At 41.6% G+C, this 14769-nt stretch overlaps 2 protein-coding genes across 5 annotated transcripts in view; one reads left to right on the forward strand and one right to left on the reverse strand.

Annotated features, from left to right (window-relative positions):
- Positions 1 to 14769, reverse strand: part of UBAP2L (ubiquitin associated protein 2 like) — a 403300-nt gene that overhangs the window by 299513 nt on the left and 89018 nt on the right. The gene's annotated exons all lie outside the window — the stretch shown is intronic.
- GATAD2B (GATA zinc finger domain containing 2B) overlaps positions 1 to 14769 on the forward strand; it is an 80438-nt gene that overhangs the window by 22845 nt on the left and 42824 nt on the right. For 2 of the 4 annotated variants that reach the window (XM_073322403.2, XM_073322407.2), the window contains exon 2: positions 6460 to 6559. The exons of 1 other annotated variant lie outside the window; for it this stretch is intronic. In XM_073322403.2, coding sequence (XP_073178504.1) covers positions 6558 to 6559 — 2 coding nt within the window. In that variant the 5' untranslated portion in view covers positions 6460 to 6557. Of the gene's footprint in view, positions 1 to 5597; positions 5619 to 6459; positions 6560 to 14769 lie in introns of those variants that run through there. One more of the 4 variants, XM_073322405.2, reaches the window with a different exon arrangement.

Raw genomic sequence — 14769 nt, forward strand, 5'->3', positions numbered from 1 at the left:
TATTTAATAAGGCTAACTCAGATGGTACCAATGCTTGGAATGGCATGGGAACTCTAGTGTAATTACCAGATTCTCTGCACCTCATGGATTAAGTACATGATAGTAACTCTGTATTATAGATTACATGGTTATTTGTGCACTGTGGAATAGTTTATTTTTAGAAGAATGGATACTTCATGCAGGTTTCAGTGGTTTGCATGCAAAATCTTGTAAAAGATGTAATTTGTAAGTCGGTCATATTTATGCTTGCTCCACAAATAAATTAAATGTAGTACTAATTACATGCACTAAGTATCTCCAAATTTACTATAGTGCTCTTGTTAACCTTTGATTATTGTAATTTTGTAACTTGCCACCAAAAATGAAACATCCTATTTTGCAAGATATTTCTGCTGTGCGTTAACACCATAAACAAACAATTTACTCCTTTTTGACTGACACACTGGATTCTTAATTTGTGTTTTCTGAACAGAGTGTAGTGCTAAATTTTGAAGTAATCTGTTTTATCAGCTTTGGAACATACTAAAACATTCATTAATGGACTAGATTTTACTAGAATTAAACAGTCTCGAACAGTCCATTTTTAATAGATGGTACAGAGAAGTGGGTTAACCTGTAGTTTTTAGCTGTCTAATATTGTGTAGGAGCTTTAATCCTGTTCATAACAGAATGAGTTGAAAATGATATATAATTAAAAGGATATTGTCTATTTAAACCTTAGAAATACAAGGTGAATGAGGTAATATCGGTTATTGGACCAAAGAACTTCTTTGGTCCAATATAGGATATTTGAAATAGATAAGTATTAGGTAACAGATTACTTCACCCATCTTGTAGCTGTGTTGGTCCCAGGATATTAGAGACAACAATCCTGCGTATGAATTTAAACATTAGCTGTTTTTAAGTGTTTAGCCTGTGTTGTTAATGCATTAATGATTGAAATGGAAAATTTTAAAAATACAACTTTTTATATGGTGCTTGTGTGATGAAAAATTAAGTTAGTTTCATGTTCTTGGTGAATTTCACTTTCACGTTCTTAATTCTCTAATATCTGGAATGTAAATGCAGGGGAGATTTTGTGTAAAAACTATCTGTATTAGAAATATTTCCAGGATTATTTTAAATTTAATCAGCCCAGATTTCATAAATATTTGGTGGTTTTTAACCATCTAAATCTCTGGGTCAAATATGAGTTGTTGTCCTTGTCACTTTCTAGAAGAATTGCACTGTACAAAGCTTAGAACAGAATCTGATTCCTTAACAAGAACTTAGAACTTAGTTTGGTATTAGAGTGGGTCAGACTGGGGCAACAAATGCACCAACACACACACACACACAATATAATGGTTGAAAACTTCACTAGAGATCACGACAAACAGAGTAGGATAATGTATGTATCCTTAGTGTAGTCTTGCTTGTGAGGTCTAAGGTCATATGGTGATACTTCATATGAAAGTTTGTACAGAACATTTTATCTCCTGTATAAGTTTACTTGAAACAAAAAAAGACAAGACATGAAATTGGGGCACAAGCTCAGTATTGTGTGTTTGCATCAGGGATAAAATGGTGTGTGTCTGTGTGTAGGCACTCAGTGCTGAAGCATTCAATATATTTGGATGAAAGCTGTGTATGAATTTCCAAAGTGCAGCAAGTCTCTTGCTTATTAGCTGAATTTCTTTGAGAATTGATCAGAAGCCTCTCTGCGGGTGCAGGGATTTGGCTTTCAAAGGCACATGAACTGGAGTGTGAAGAGCAGTCTCTCTAGAGGGTAGGGCAGGGGTTGGAACTCTTATGTATTCTTCTTTGCTCTTCTGCTGACTCACTGACCTTGGAGAAAGCCACTTAACATGTCTGTTCCTCATTTTATAAATCTTGCAGCTGTGAGGTAGTCCAGGTATAGCTTTGAAAATGTAAAGTGCTATACTAGTGTTAATTCTCCATATAGCTAGTGTGTATTTTATCAATATAACAAGTAACTGAAGAGTTAAATATAATGGGCCAAATTCTGCTATTATGTAGGTATTCGGTGCTCAGCCTCTGTAACATCAGTGGAATTGAGTACCTATGTCTGAAGATACATTAACTGAGGCGAATTCTATCATTTAGACTAAATGAATTAATAACTTGCACCTTCCAACAATGTGGCATCAGTGTTTGAATTCAGAAGTCTTCAGGGTAACATTTAAGAAAGGTCTGCTATTTACGATCAGTTTGTAATCATCCCCATCATATTTGAACTTTTTGGGTATTCTGATAGTGACAGATTTCCATAGGCCTCTGTTGTAAATGCAACATAAATTAATACCCTCTTATTATCTAGTGTTTGTTTAGTGTTGCTAAATTCACACCCAGTTCTAGGACAAAAAGCTTTGAAGGGCTCAAGCTGCCAGCAGATGTTTGCTAGGAACATCTGTCAAAAGCTAGTTTGAATTGGGTTGCCTCATGGTAGCTGAGCATTCTTAGTAGTAGTTCAGTATATTTTTGCAGCAAATAGGTGTAGAATATTGTCACCTTAATAGGTCTTAATTCTAGTTCATGGCAATATTTCAGAATGATCTCCGTACAGAGACCCAGAGCTGATGGGCATTTATTGGGCTGAAGGAAGCATGCATTATGGTTACTGAACAATTTTTTGCAGATTTTTCTGTACTACTGAACAAAATTCTCATGATCATGAGATTCCTCAGTTACCACCAATTTCACACCATTCCCTAATAATGGATCTGCCTTATCTCTGTTGCACCAACCAAACCTTCTTTTCCTCTGTCAAATCACTCTTCACAACTTGCATCTGACTTTTCTCCTCAAGCCTCTGGTGCCATCTGCTTCCACTCTTGCACCTGATCCTTAGTTGTTAGATTGCACCTATATAATCTAGACCTAAATTCTCCTGGGGGAAGGGACCTTGCCTTTCTGTGTACCTATAAAATGCCATGTACACATGCTGTGCTATATAGAGCTGCAGGAATCTGTAGTTTGAAATTGCTTTATTTTGGCCCAGTTATAATGCATCAGTGTAGGACTTGAAAAACCTACTCTCCCCAAACATAATTAGGTTGGGTGATTGGGGCTGAATGGTACCCTGTCTGCTTTAATGGCTTGAGGAGTGCAGGTGTGGCAGTTCCTAGTTATAGCATTTGAGTGGTGCTCTTCAGCCCTGCTGTCTCCCTCATCACCCGTCCCCTGGCAGTGTGCGAAAGTCTGAGTGAGAGGGCTAAGGAATGGCTCAGAGCCTGGAGGTAGATGTAGTATGTAGCAGAAGTCCAAGAGGAGCAAGACTGGGTATACCAGAATGGTACAGCAGAGCTCCAAAGGATCAATATTGCTGTGGGGAACAGACCAGAGAGAGATTAGTGGTGTTGAGTCCAGTCCATTAGGCAAGACCTAGGCCTCATGGGGATATAGTCAGAGGAAACAGCTTGTGGAAGACGAGCTTTCAGGCCCAAATTTTAGGGGAAGACCCAACATCTTGCCATTGGGACCTCAAGTCATGGGAAGGCCTGATGAGCAGGAGACACTGTGCAGATGGGGCCCCAACTACTATGGGTCTGGGGTGTCCAGGGGTGTAGTGGATGGCTGACCAGTGAAGGATGGATAAGGAAAACTGAGAGCAGGAGGCCAGAGCCTTTGAGCTCAGCCAGTCAGGGAAGATATGAGACCAGACCTACTCTGGGGATGGACAGCCTGAACATGTCAGACCATCTGGGGATGGGCACTAGACTAGACAAATGGAGGGGATTCAGGGGAAAAAGCATGTAGGTTAGACTTAAAACCACTTCATTTGATTTTCCCTTGCTCTTGGGAGATACTCCTGAGTACTGTAAGCACATGCACTGTTTTATCTCTCTGTAGGTAGTAGTAACTGACTTGCGGTGGGGTGGAGGGAGGGTTTTTGGGCTTTTTGGCCTGAACAATAAATTGAGTGCTTAGACTTGGACTAGTAAGGATTGGATACATTTTTTCCAAGCCCTGCTGATGTGCACAGGTATTGGAATAAGAGATATTATATTATATGAATACCAGATGGAATACAAAATAACTTTTTTTTTTTTTTTTGCACACCACCACCTTTCCTACAAAAATATGATGCCATGGTCAGAACCTTTGGGTACATTCTTAGTGTGTTATCAAACCCCAACAAAATATCAGTCATAATCCTAGTGTGGTGAAATGCATGGTGAGCATGTCAGAGATAAAGCTGCTGTTAGGACAGTGAGGATGCTGTGAAGAAGTGGTTTCATTTCCGTTAATGGTGTGGCATGCATGGAAGGTAGAGTAATGTGGGGTATGGTGATCTACCTGGTTTTGACTGGAACATGTACAAGAGCTGTAACTGATCACCTCTGTGAAACACCTGTAACAAATTGATTGTAGGAAGAGAATACGCCAGTTATAATCAAGTTACTGGTATTGGAGGGAAAAAATTAAGGGGTTGATGCCTTGATGTCTGACGCCAGGATTTCAGGAATGCTACAAAAATCCCCATCTTTCCTGCATTGGCTATTCCCTGACTCCTAACACCAGGGAGGTAAGCCTGTGTGTTGGTGAGATGCAGAAGAATGAGATTATTGGCATTCTCTTTCTTATGGATACGTCTTTATTAATTGCTTCCCCACATTGATGGAATGTCCTTAAAATTTGTTTTGGGAACTAAACAGTTAAAATAGCGTTGGAGGAAATGAGCTCTCATGAATGAAGACAAAGTTTGGCAAGATGCCAGAATCTGCTGGGGGGGGGGGGGGAGGGGGGAGGCAGCTAACTGACTTTTATACCACAAACGACTTAAAAAAATTAAGAGATAATTCCATGTCCTGAGGTTACAAACCGGCTGCAACTGGTTTTTTTCCCCTGCCCCCGCTAGGCATCATGGGTAAAAGTAAGCATCCCCCTTTTCTTTTGTTTAATATAACAGTACAGCGCATGATTGGCAGGGAAGTGCCCGTTTTGAGACAGGGTTTCTGCAGGTCCCTAGAGGGGGATGGCACGCGGGGCCGCCCATGTTCTACGGAGAGGGCTTCTCATAAAAAAAATCTGTCTTTCTTTCCCTCCCTCCCCCTTCTCACTCTGTCTTCTCTTCTTTCTGTCTCTCTTCCTCCCTTCTTTTCTCTGTCTCTAATTTTCTTGACAACTAAAGGAGGCAGCAGGATATTGTACCTGTAAGTATTCTTTAGACTGTCCTTTTTAACAGACAAAAGGCTCTTTATGGATTATATCATGGCTATTTTCTCTCTCCTTTAACATGAGTTGGAAGGTTAAATGTAATGTTTTTTACATTATATTTAAAGAGAACTGCACTGTTGCTTGTGTTTGCTGTTGGACTGATTCCCTCTCCTACCTCCCAAAAAACCTCACCTCTGTTCAGGTTCCTTGTTCAGAGTGCGGTGTTCTTGTGGAATTACTAAATATGACTCTCCCTGATCTAAAGCTGCAAGGGAAGGCTTATTTTGGGTATATAAAAATTTTTCTTTTGTCTGTAGTGCTGATGGCTTGATGTAATAGCTCCCCCCCCACCTTCTTTTCATGTCAGCTCCAACCCCTCTCTGTGAATGGAGTCAACCAGCTGACGAGGGTTAGTGCTGGCATGGTGCCAGGGGCTGTGAATCTGTGTGTGCGTGTGTGTAAGTATATACAGAGCACAAAGGGAAGGCCTGCAGTCTAGGAAATCACAGGCTATTATATAAGGCAGCCTGCGTCATCTCTGCTTGCTCAGGCTGACGGATGGGGAGTAGAGCTAGAGGAGGACTGTTAAGAGGAAAACTCCCCCTTTGCCCCCTCTTTATTTTTAAATGACCAGTTCATTGAGAAGGGATAATGTCTGCAGCCTTGCAGGGCCATTTACCCCAAAAGTTCAATTATAGCCACATTCCTTGTGAGGAAGAGATTTCTTCCCTCCATCCACCCCCTTTGGCTTTCGGAAAGAGGGAAGCAGCTTATATTTTTGTCGCCTCATATTTTTAAATGATTTTGAGTGGGGAAACCTACAGAATGTCCTGACGTATCTAACAGCTGTAGTTAGTTAAGGTCTCTGTTTTAATACCAAACTGGTTTTAATAACTTAGCTTTTCAGAAAAAAAACACACCTGAAAAATAAATGTCAGATACTAGAGCAAATACTAACGTTTTGCTCCTTCTGCTCCTCTTTCTTGGTAGAGCCTGACAAATGGTGGTAGAAATACTTTTTTTTTTTATGCCATCTGCTACACACAGTTGGGTTTGTACCGTACAAAAGTCAAACACATGACAGCAAAACTATAGAATGTTCTGAGCTTCCACACATCTGGACAGTTGCAGTTTTGGGTTCTGGCTGGGGTGGTGGTGTGTTAATTGCTGTACAGTTCCTATACTCCGTTGCAGTGATGGGCATTTTGTTATGTGAGACAGTGAATTGATTTAGAAGTTGTAATTTTTTCTTACTGACCACAATTTTTTTGCATTCATTTTTTGTAATTTGCTTTCTAGATACATTGTACTGCACAGACCCCGAATTTGTGTTGGAGAGATGAGAATTATGTATGCACATTAATGAATAGAGCTGTCGTAATGTTACCGTTTCCTTTATGTGAGTACTTATATTTGCTGTGATTATATTTGCTGTGATCATTCAGATCTAAAGAACTGGTTTGTAAGGGAAAACAGTGGAACTGTTTAGTGAGTTTGCGCTGAATGACTATAAGAATTTATGGTCTGCTGCAATCTAGAGACAGCTCCCTGATTCTGTTGAGAACTAGCATTACGGTTTGTCTTTTTAAATTTTTTTTAACTCTTGCACAATCTGAATGAAATTATGAATAAAAACCTAGTTTGAATCCCTAATTTATGAATGGCTCTTCTCACTTTCAGCATTTGGAATATTTAAGAATATTTATTTGCTTGCAATTTTTCCTTTGTCAAGGAGGATTTAGGATTGTCTTTCTTTTAAAGAAAGATGCATTTTTTTGTTAATGATAAAACCTACGTGATAGGCCTACTTTTCCTCCTTAGCTGCATGAAATTCCCCCCCCATCCACAAATATCCAATCACACCATAGTATCTCTTTGCAAGTTACACACTAATGTGAATTGAGTGTAATATTCCTTGACAACTTACAAGCTGAAGCATCAGGATTCAAAGAGCAGCGTGTTATTTGTTAGTGTTTGGTATCGGTGTTCTTGCAGATCTCTCTTCTGACTGCCTAGCCGTTAAGTCATAATTACCTTTTTAGGTTGTTATCAGTTTTATAGCATTGTATGGAAATGCTCATCTTGGGAGCCAGCCATTTTGTGTGTGCTGTGTTGAAATGCATTTTACGACATAGATGTTGGTTTGTATTCAGCATAGATGGAAGTTAAGACATTGTAGCATTGCATATGTCAGGCTCCTTTGAGTCATTAGACAAATGATTTCATCGTACGCTGCTGGTCAGCTGCCCCAGCAGGTTCAGAATGAGAAGCCAAAATCTGTGTAAAATCCTTAGTTTACATATAGGCTTGTTTTTTTGTTTGAGGGTGAAACTGGAATCTTTAGCATGTCTGAATTTAAAGTGGCTCTTGGGTAGCATGAGTGGAGAGTCTTAAGGTAAGCAGGACCTTTGCTTTGTTAGTGTGTGTAAAGAATTTTCAATACCAGTAAACAATAGAAGGTTGATTTAATATTTTCTTTTGTCCAAAAGAGGTATTTATTTTGAATACATTAATTACGATGTAGCAGGGTTTCTGTTTTTTGAAATTGTAGATACCAAGACGGTGGAAATTGGCTTTTTGGATTGACTCCTCTGTTTAAAATCAGTTGGATTTGTGGAAGTAAGAAGACTTCAGCATTTTTAATTTGCCTGTAGCTTTAATGTGCATTGAGGTGGTTAGGTTGAATGCTTAGTTCTAGTTTTCTTTCTGTTCAGATGTGATGATGTCATGTGTTTTTCTTTAAATTGGACCAATACATAACTTCATTCACGTGCTGCCAGACCAAGAAGCTGCTAGAGTTAGGTGTTAAATCTTGTATACCTCTGAGTGGCTTACACTTTTTCTTTTCCCCAAACTTTATGGATTATAAACTTGTTTTAGTAAACCATCTTGTTTGCTTTCTTGAAATAACGCAGCTTCAACTATTCTTGATTTTCTGTTTAAAGAATCTGTTTTAGTGTGGCTTTTGTGTCTGTGTGTGTGTGTGTGTGTGTGTGTGTTGGTTCTACTGTCTTCCTCTGGTCCCTGAGGTTTAATCCATTTGTCTGGAGTTCCTACTGGTGAGTTGGGGTAAGGTCCTGTATGCTTTAGTAAGAGGTCTAGTTTAAGGTACACCACAGCATAAGAGATGGGAATCAATGGAAAGACATTGTTAAAAGATTGCAAGTTCCTCTCCCTGTGGGTGGTGGAGAAGGTTACATACACCTGTGTGAGAATAATGCTCTACCAGTTTTTTAGATGGATTTCATTAGTTTGATCCTGTGTTTTAGTGACCTTGGGTCTGGCTCAGTAGTGGGGGTGGAGAAACAGTTTGGGTTGCCTAGAAGAGTTGAGATTTGAGGTGAGTGGGAGAATGATCAGGCCTCTTTTATTTATTAATCAACCTGAGTGTGGCCTGCATGAAGGCTGGTTTTAGCTAACTGGAACCCTTGTGGCTGGACCACTCTGTGGTGCCCTGTTGATTGGATGGCTTCTCTTCTTCACTGGTTCTATTTTTCACATGGTGGTGGGAGTTGTCTCATTGTTTCCTGAGGCCTCCTGTGCAGGGACATGGTCAATTTGTCATGTAGGTGTATTTGTTTGCCTTCCACTTGGGAAGAAGAGAACACAAGCTAATCTTCTTGCTTCTCAGCTAGCATTAAAGAGGCTTCTAAATGTCCTTCAGTTATTGTAGATGGCAGTCTAGTTCTGTTCTTGCTTCGCATTATTGGTGGCAATGTTAGCTGTCTTTTTACCACAACTTCCTACTCTGAAAAGTTGTCAGATTTTCATTTTCATTTTTCATTTTCCATTTTCAAAGGACTATACAGACTTATTCCCCTTTTGAGTATTACTTCGCTGCTTTTAGCACAGTCCTTTCCCTTACTGTAGTTCATTTAGAATCTTTTCTAACATCTTTGTCCTGAGGGATCTCACTTTACAAATATGGCTACGCAGCAAAATCTCAGAGAGTGCCATAGGGTCTGCCATATGTCTGTGTTTAAAGCAGTGTGGCTCTGGTATGGAACAACTGACAGGATCTGAGATTACTGGCCTTCAAGACAAGTGACCTGTGTCTCCATATGCCAGGAATCAGTTCACTTGCAGTGAGATGCAACCACCTCCCTAGGTAGGTGGACTGTAAAGTAGCCTATGTCACAGGATGGTGTCAAGTTTTGATCAAGAACACCAGGACAGCCTCTTCCCCTTCCACCTACCCCCCTACTCCCTGTAGAGGAGTTAGCTTAATTACTTTCTATAAGCAAAGGGGGGAGAGGTGTTAGATGAGTTGCAAATAGTCAGATACATTTTACAAATGTTCTAGATCAGTGGTTCTCAAACTTTTGTACTGGTGATCCCTTTCACACAGCAAGCCTCTGAGTGCGACCCTCCTTATAAATTAAAAACACTTTTTTATATATTTAATACCATTATAAATGCTGAAGGCAAAGCGGAGTTTGGGGTGGAGACTGACAGCTCACAGTCCCCCATGTAATAACCTCACGATCCCTCTCAGGGGTCCCAACCCCCAGTTTGAGAACCCCGTTCTAGATCATGGAAGGTGCAAAAAAAGCTCTTGGGTTGATACGGTGTGTGTAGAGTGGAGAAGACTGGAGGAAAAGTTTCGACAAGCAGGGAGATGGGAGTAGTGAGGCAAGGTCTTTGGTGATGAGGGGAACAGGTCCATGGAGAGCCTGTGTAAAGGAGGAGGTCTCTTGGGAACTGTATCTTGAAATGAATAAGGAGCCAGTGGAGCTGTTTGAGGTGGAGGCTGATGTGCTGTCGCTTCTCTGTATGTTTAAGCTGGTGCCTGGTAACATCTTGCATTTCAATTGCCTTGTCCTCAGGTCCCAGACATCCCTAATATACAATTTTAGGAGAGGGGAAAGGAAGGTGCAGATGAAGCAGAGTTGAGGTCTGTAGAGAGATGAAATGTGTTTGGTACCAATGTTTCAGGTAGTTGAAACAAACGCAAACTGCTTCTAAGGTCTCCTCTACTAAATCCCCCTCATAAAAACTTGATGGTTATTCCTTGAAAACATTGGAGGGCAGAGTTGGTCCTGCTGAGACTCAGACCTGTTTCAAACAGGAGGCATAGACTCCCTGAGCCTTTCACCACCAGCCTTAAGTGACAGGTCTTCGCTTGTCCCCTACAGTGGGTTTCAGTGGACACAATCAAATACATTTAATTTGTGTAATATTTTAATGAATTTCTTGGATTGGAGAAGGGCTGTGAGATTCACTTAGTCCTCTGGTAAGAGTTGGCAGGGCCAACGTGCCTTTCATTTACCATCCAGACTCTTTCTATAGATAGCAATTGGTATGGGCAAGGCAAGGTTTAAAAGGAAGAAAAACCTAAACGGTCTTGAGCCAGTCAGCAGCTGCTGAGTCAGCAGGGTTCAACTTGGGAAGACCCATAGGGAGCCCAACACAAAAAGAGCAACCAGCCAGTGTGTGTGCAGCATCCTCCACAGATGCACAGTGGGATGGATGCCCCAGGTATGGTTGGTCTTGGCACAGTGAACCGTGCCACACCTGGATCTGTTAAGCTGGCATTAAAGGTGGCATGGGAGCCCAAAGCCTGGTAGCCATTTGTCCAGCCTGGTGATATGGGAGCTTGTGGTAATGGCAGCAGCTCTCTCATCCTGTCAGCAGTGAGCTGTTGATACCAGCTGGATGGTGAGCACGCAGCACTGTTTGTGGAGGATTTCTCGGATATCCCTGAAGAATGGCAAGTGTGGCATTTGCTTTACCTTGGTAATCAGTTTACTGGCCGCATTCTGACGCTAGATAAGTGAAGGAATATTGGCTAGGACTGGTAACTGCACAAGTTCTGTTGGTTTCAGTGTGCCTGTGATAATTCTTATGGTATGATCAAGCTTAGTGTCTACTAGTGTAACGTGAGAAGCGTTTAATCAAACTTAGGGCACAATATTCTCCAAACGAGTAGCAGAGAATGAGCCCCAGACTATGCAGTGTTTGTGCATTGGCTCCCCAGGTGGACCCTACCACCTTGTTCAGGAAACACTTTCTGCTCTTGATGTTTCAAGGTACTTTAGTGTGATCGTATTTGTATGTGAGCTTTCAATCTAGGGTGACCCATAGATACACTGGCTTTTTAACATCCTTTTGAATCCAGGCTGATGGACTGTACTACTTGTTGTGTTCGTGGTGGACAGCCACACCAATGAAACTACATCCCATGTGTTGCTTCCAGGGACTGAATGTCCCGTCCCACGTGTTGTCTCCCAAAGTCAGTAGTCACAGCAGCACGTCTGCTGCTTAGGGAACTGAGATTTTTAAATGGAAGGATGGGGAAGGAAAAAACAAAAGAAAAGGCAGTTTTGCATGTGAAACTCCCACCCCCTTGTACTCAGTAATAGGACAAGTGTGCAACAGTGCGCGGGCACTGTGGACCAACTGCCAAGGCAATAGCAGAAGGACATGCTGGATGAGTCATACCTCTTTGACTTTATGAAAGATGAGCAGCTCCATGAGCAACAGGAGCTGGGGCCAATTTTGATGTTTTCCTTTCTTCTTCACTGGTATTGTCATGCTTTCTTCTCTGGCGGGAAAGAGCCCAGGGAGCTGCCCCGACTATTCAGGTGCTGCCAGCTGAGTCTCCCTGGCAGCTCACTTCAGAATAGCTTCTGGGGCAGCTGAAGCAAAGATGACTAAGGAATGTGGACACTGCTTGTTCTCAGGTGAGAGAGGGGGTGGTAGTGAGAGGCCTTGCGTTGCTGAAGACTAACTTGGCCAGGGAAATTTTCCTTTAAGAAATGCCAGACTGGGTCAGTTGAACAGTCCATCTAGCCGAATATGCGGTCTCCAGCAGTGGACAGTACCAGCTGCTGCAGGGTTTCTTGCACCTTCCCTGAAGAAAGCCATTTTGGAGTAGTCTGCCCACAAAGTTCTTTCAACCCCTGTTAGAGATTGACTTAAGCTGTGAAGCAGGAAGGTTTGCATCCTTCCAAAATGCTTGTTTTTTTAATTCCTTTCAGTTAGAACCTCTGGATGATATTATTACAGTATAAACGCCCTATCCTGTTTTGAATCCTGCCAATGATTTGTTGGGGCAAAGAGTTCCAGTGTCTATGTGAGAAAATATTCCACCTTAACAGCTTTGAATTTGCCACCTTTTAGTTTAATTGAATGTCCACTTGTTCTTCCATCTCATCTCAGGGTGAATAGGAGGTCCTCATTTATCTTCAGACCATTATTTTTGTGCCCTTATCACATCTCCTCAGTAAAACAAACATCCCACCTCTGCAATCTCCATCGGAAACTTTTTTCATGCCTGTAATCATTTTCACTGCGATAAAGAGGTGGAATCTTTGAGCCAAAGAAGATAGAGGCATCTGTTTAGTTAGAAATCTATTTCTCACTTGTTTAGACCCAAAGACTCATGCTAGAGGCTCCATGCTTGTGGAGAAAGGGACCAACAAAGCTATGCCCCCCATTCATCAGTTTAGTAGAGCATTTCCAAAGTTATTTGTCAGGGCATTATCGCAAGTCATGGACCCGGGCCCCATTGTGCTAGGTGGTGTACAAAAATGGAACAAAAAGGTGGCTCCTGCCTCAGGGAGCTTACGGTCTTTGTATGGTTGGAGATGAAGGTAACGGGGAGAAAGTACCGGTCAGCAGGATGGGCAGCGGCCATGGCACGCTTGCTGCCTAACCATTACCAATTCCGCTGTAGGCATTGTGGCAAAGGAGAGTTTGAGGGCAGTGAGGTAACCTTGTGACGGTTTATGCTTGAGGGGCAGCATGGGAGAAAGCACAAAGGTGCTTGTTTAAAGTTTAAGAACTGGGCAATATGGTCTGGCATTGTTGGCAGAGTGGAGGGCAGGAGTCGATTCTATGGCGATTGGCTGTGAAGGACCTTGAAAGTTAAGAGAAGTTGTTTGGTGCAGTTGAGTAGGGAGAGGCAGTGGAGTGACACAGAGTGGGTGACAGTTGTCAAAGTGAGGGGACAAGAAAATATTTCCAGCAGTATTTTGAATGGGGGCAAGAATGGATTTGTCAAGGTGAGAGAAGAGGGTGCTGAAGTAGTCAAGATGTGACTGAGATCTGGGATGAGAGCTCTCACAGGATGGAGAGGAAAGGCTGATCTTCGAGATGTGCAGGAAGAATCATGTACATATGTTAAAGAATAACTTACTAATACGTGCCTTACCCTTTTACCGTTTTATACTTGGAAATTGTCACAGGACTCGTGACTTTCCCCAAGGCACACAGTGAGTTGCTGGCAGACCTGTGACTAGAGTCCAGGTTCCCAATCCCTTGCTTTAACTAGAAAGCCAGATTATCTGCAGTATCTAGACACATAGCAGACTCTTGTTAGCAAACTTGCTTTGCCCTCCCATGTCCCTCAGCTTTCCAAGCTGTTAGGCCATCCAGTATCTGATTCAGCATAAAGGGAATCTCACCCATGTATACTTAGCAGAGGCATCCTGTGTCATGATGGCATTGCTGTTCTCAGTGATAACCCTCATCTGTCATATCAAGAAGGTCCTGCAAGGTAGGAACAGCCTTTAATTTATCTGACACAGGTTGTTAATTTAATCTATGGTTGGTATACAGCCAGGGTTCTTGTTGAATGTGGGGTAATGATAGCATCCTTCAAAAGGTGATTCCTGGGACATCGTGTAGAACGAAACCCTGCGGAAGGTGATAGCTTTCCACATGTGAGAACCAGACAAACTTTCTGTCTCAGTGGGATTGAAGGGCAGTCCTGAAGTCAACGGACTTCCTTTTATAAGGAGGAGAGTGGTGGTCAAAGCACCACAGAGGAAAGACTCTTCTGGTTTAATGGCAAGTGTGGGAGAGTGTAGTTTTAATGATAATATTAAGAAGATGATGGGATACAAGTGTATAAAAGTGTGAACTTTTTTTCGTTTCCTAAGTTATCAAAACATACAAACAAGGGGACATTCAATGAGGTTATAAAAGATGGCAAATTAAAAATGGATAAAAGGAACTACAAAATGCATAATTAGACTATGGAACTCATTGCCACAGGAAGGCATTAAGTCCCAGAACTTGACCAGACTCAAAAAGGAATTGGACATTTATATGGATATCAAGAATACTCAGAGTTCATTTAAAAAAAAAAATTAGCAAGAGAGATATGAATCCTTTGCTTTAAATCCTGAGGTGGTTTTCTAACTAATAGGAGAGTAATAGATTGTCCCATATCTGCCTACTGCAGAGCTATTCTGCCTTCCTCTGAAGCCTCTGGCGCTACCCGAGTTGGAGACAGGATACTGGACTACGCAAGTCTCAAATCTGATCCACGCTACAATTTCTTTGTTCTTAATAGCAGAGGACTGGCAGTGGGGACTCCTTGGTTCTCTTCTGTTACCGATTTGTGACCCAAGAAGCTCAAATCTCTGGCCTCAATTACATAGATGGATTATTGAGGACTAGACAAAGTTTAGGTCACTTAACCACACTACACCTCAGCTTTCCCATCTGTATAAGAGGAATAAGGCTTGCCTACCTCTGTAAAATGCTTTAAGATTGCTAGATCAAAAGTGCAAAAAAAGCATTAAATATTTTTGAGTGGCACCAGATCAGGTATTGAAGGATAATGCAGCTGAAGTATCTCTGACAAAAGTTCTGCTTCTT

This window comes from Lepidochelys kempii, chromosome 24, assembly GCF_965140285.1.
Source record: "Lepidochelys kempii isolate rLepKem1 chromosome 24, rLepKem1.hap1, whole genome shotgun sequence".
In the NCBI taxonomy this organism is placed as follows: Eukaryota; Metazoa; Chordata; order Testudines; family Cheloniidae; genus Lepidochelys; species Lepidochelys kempii.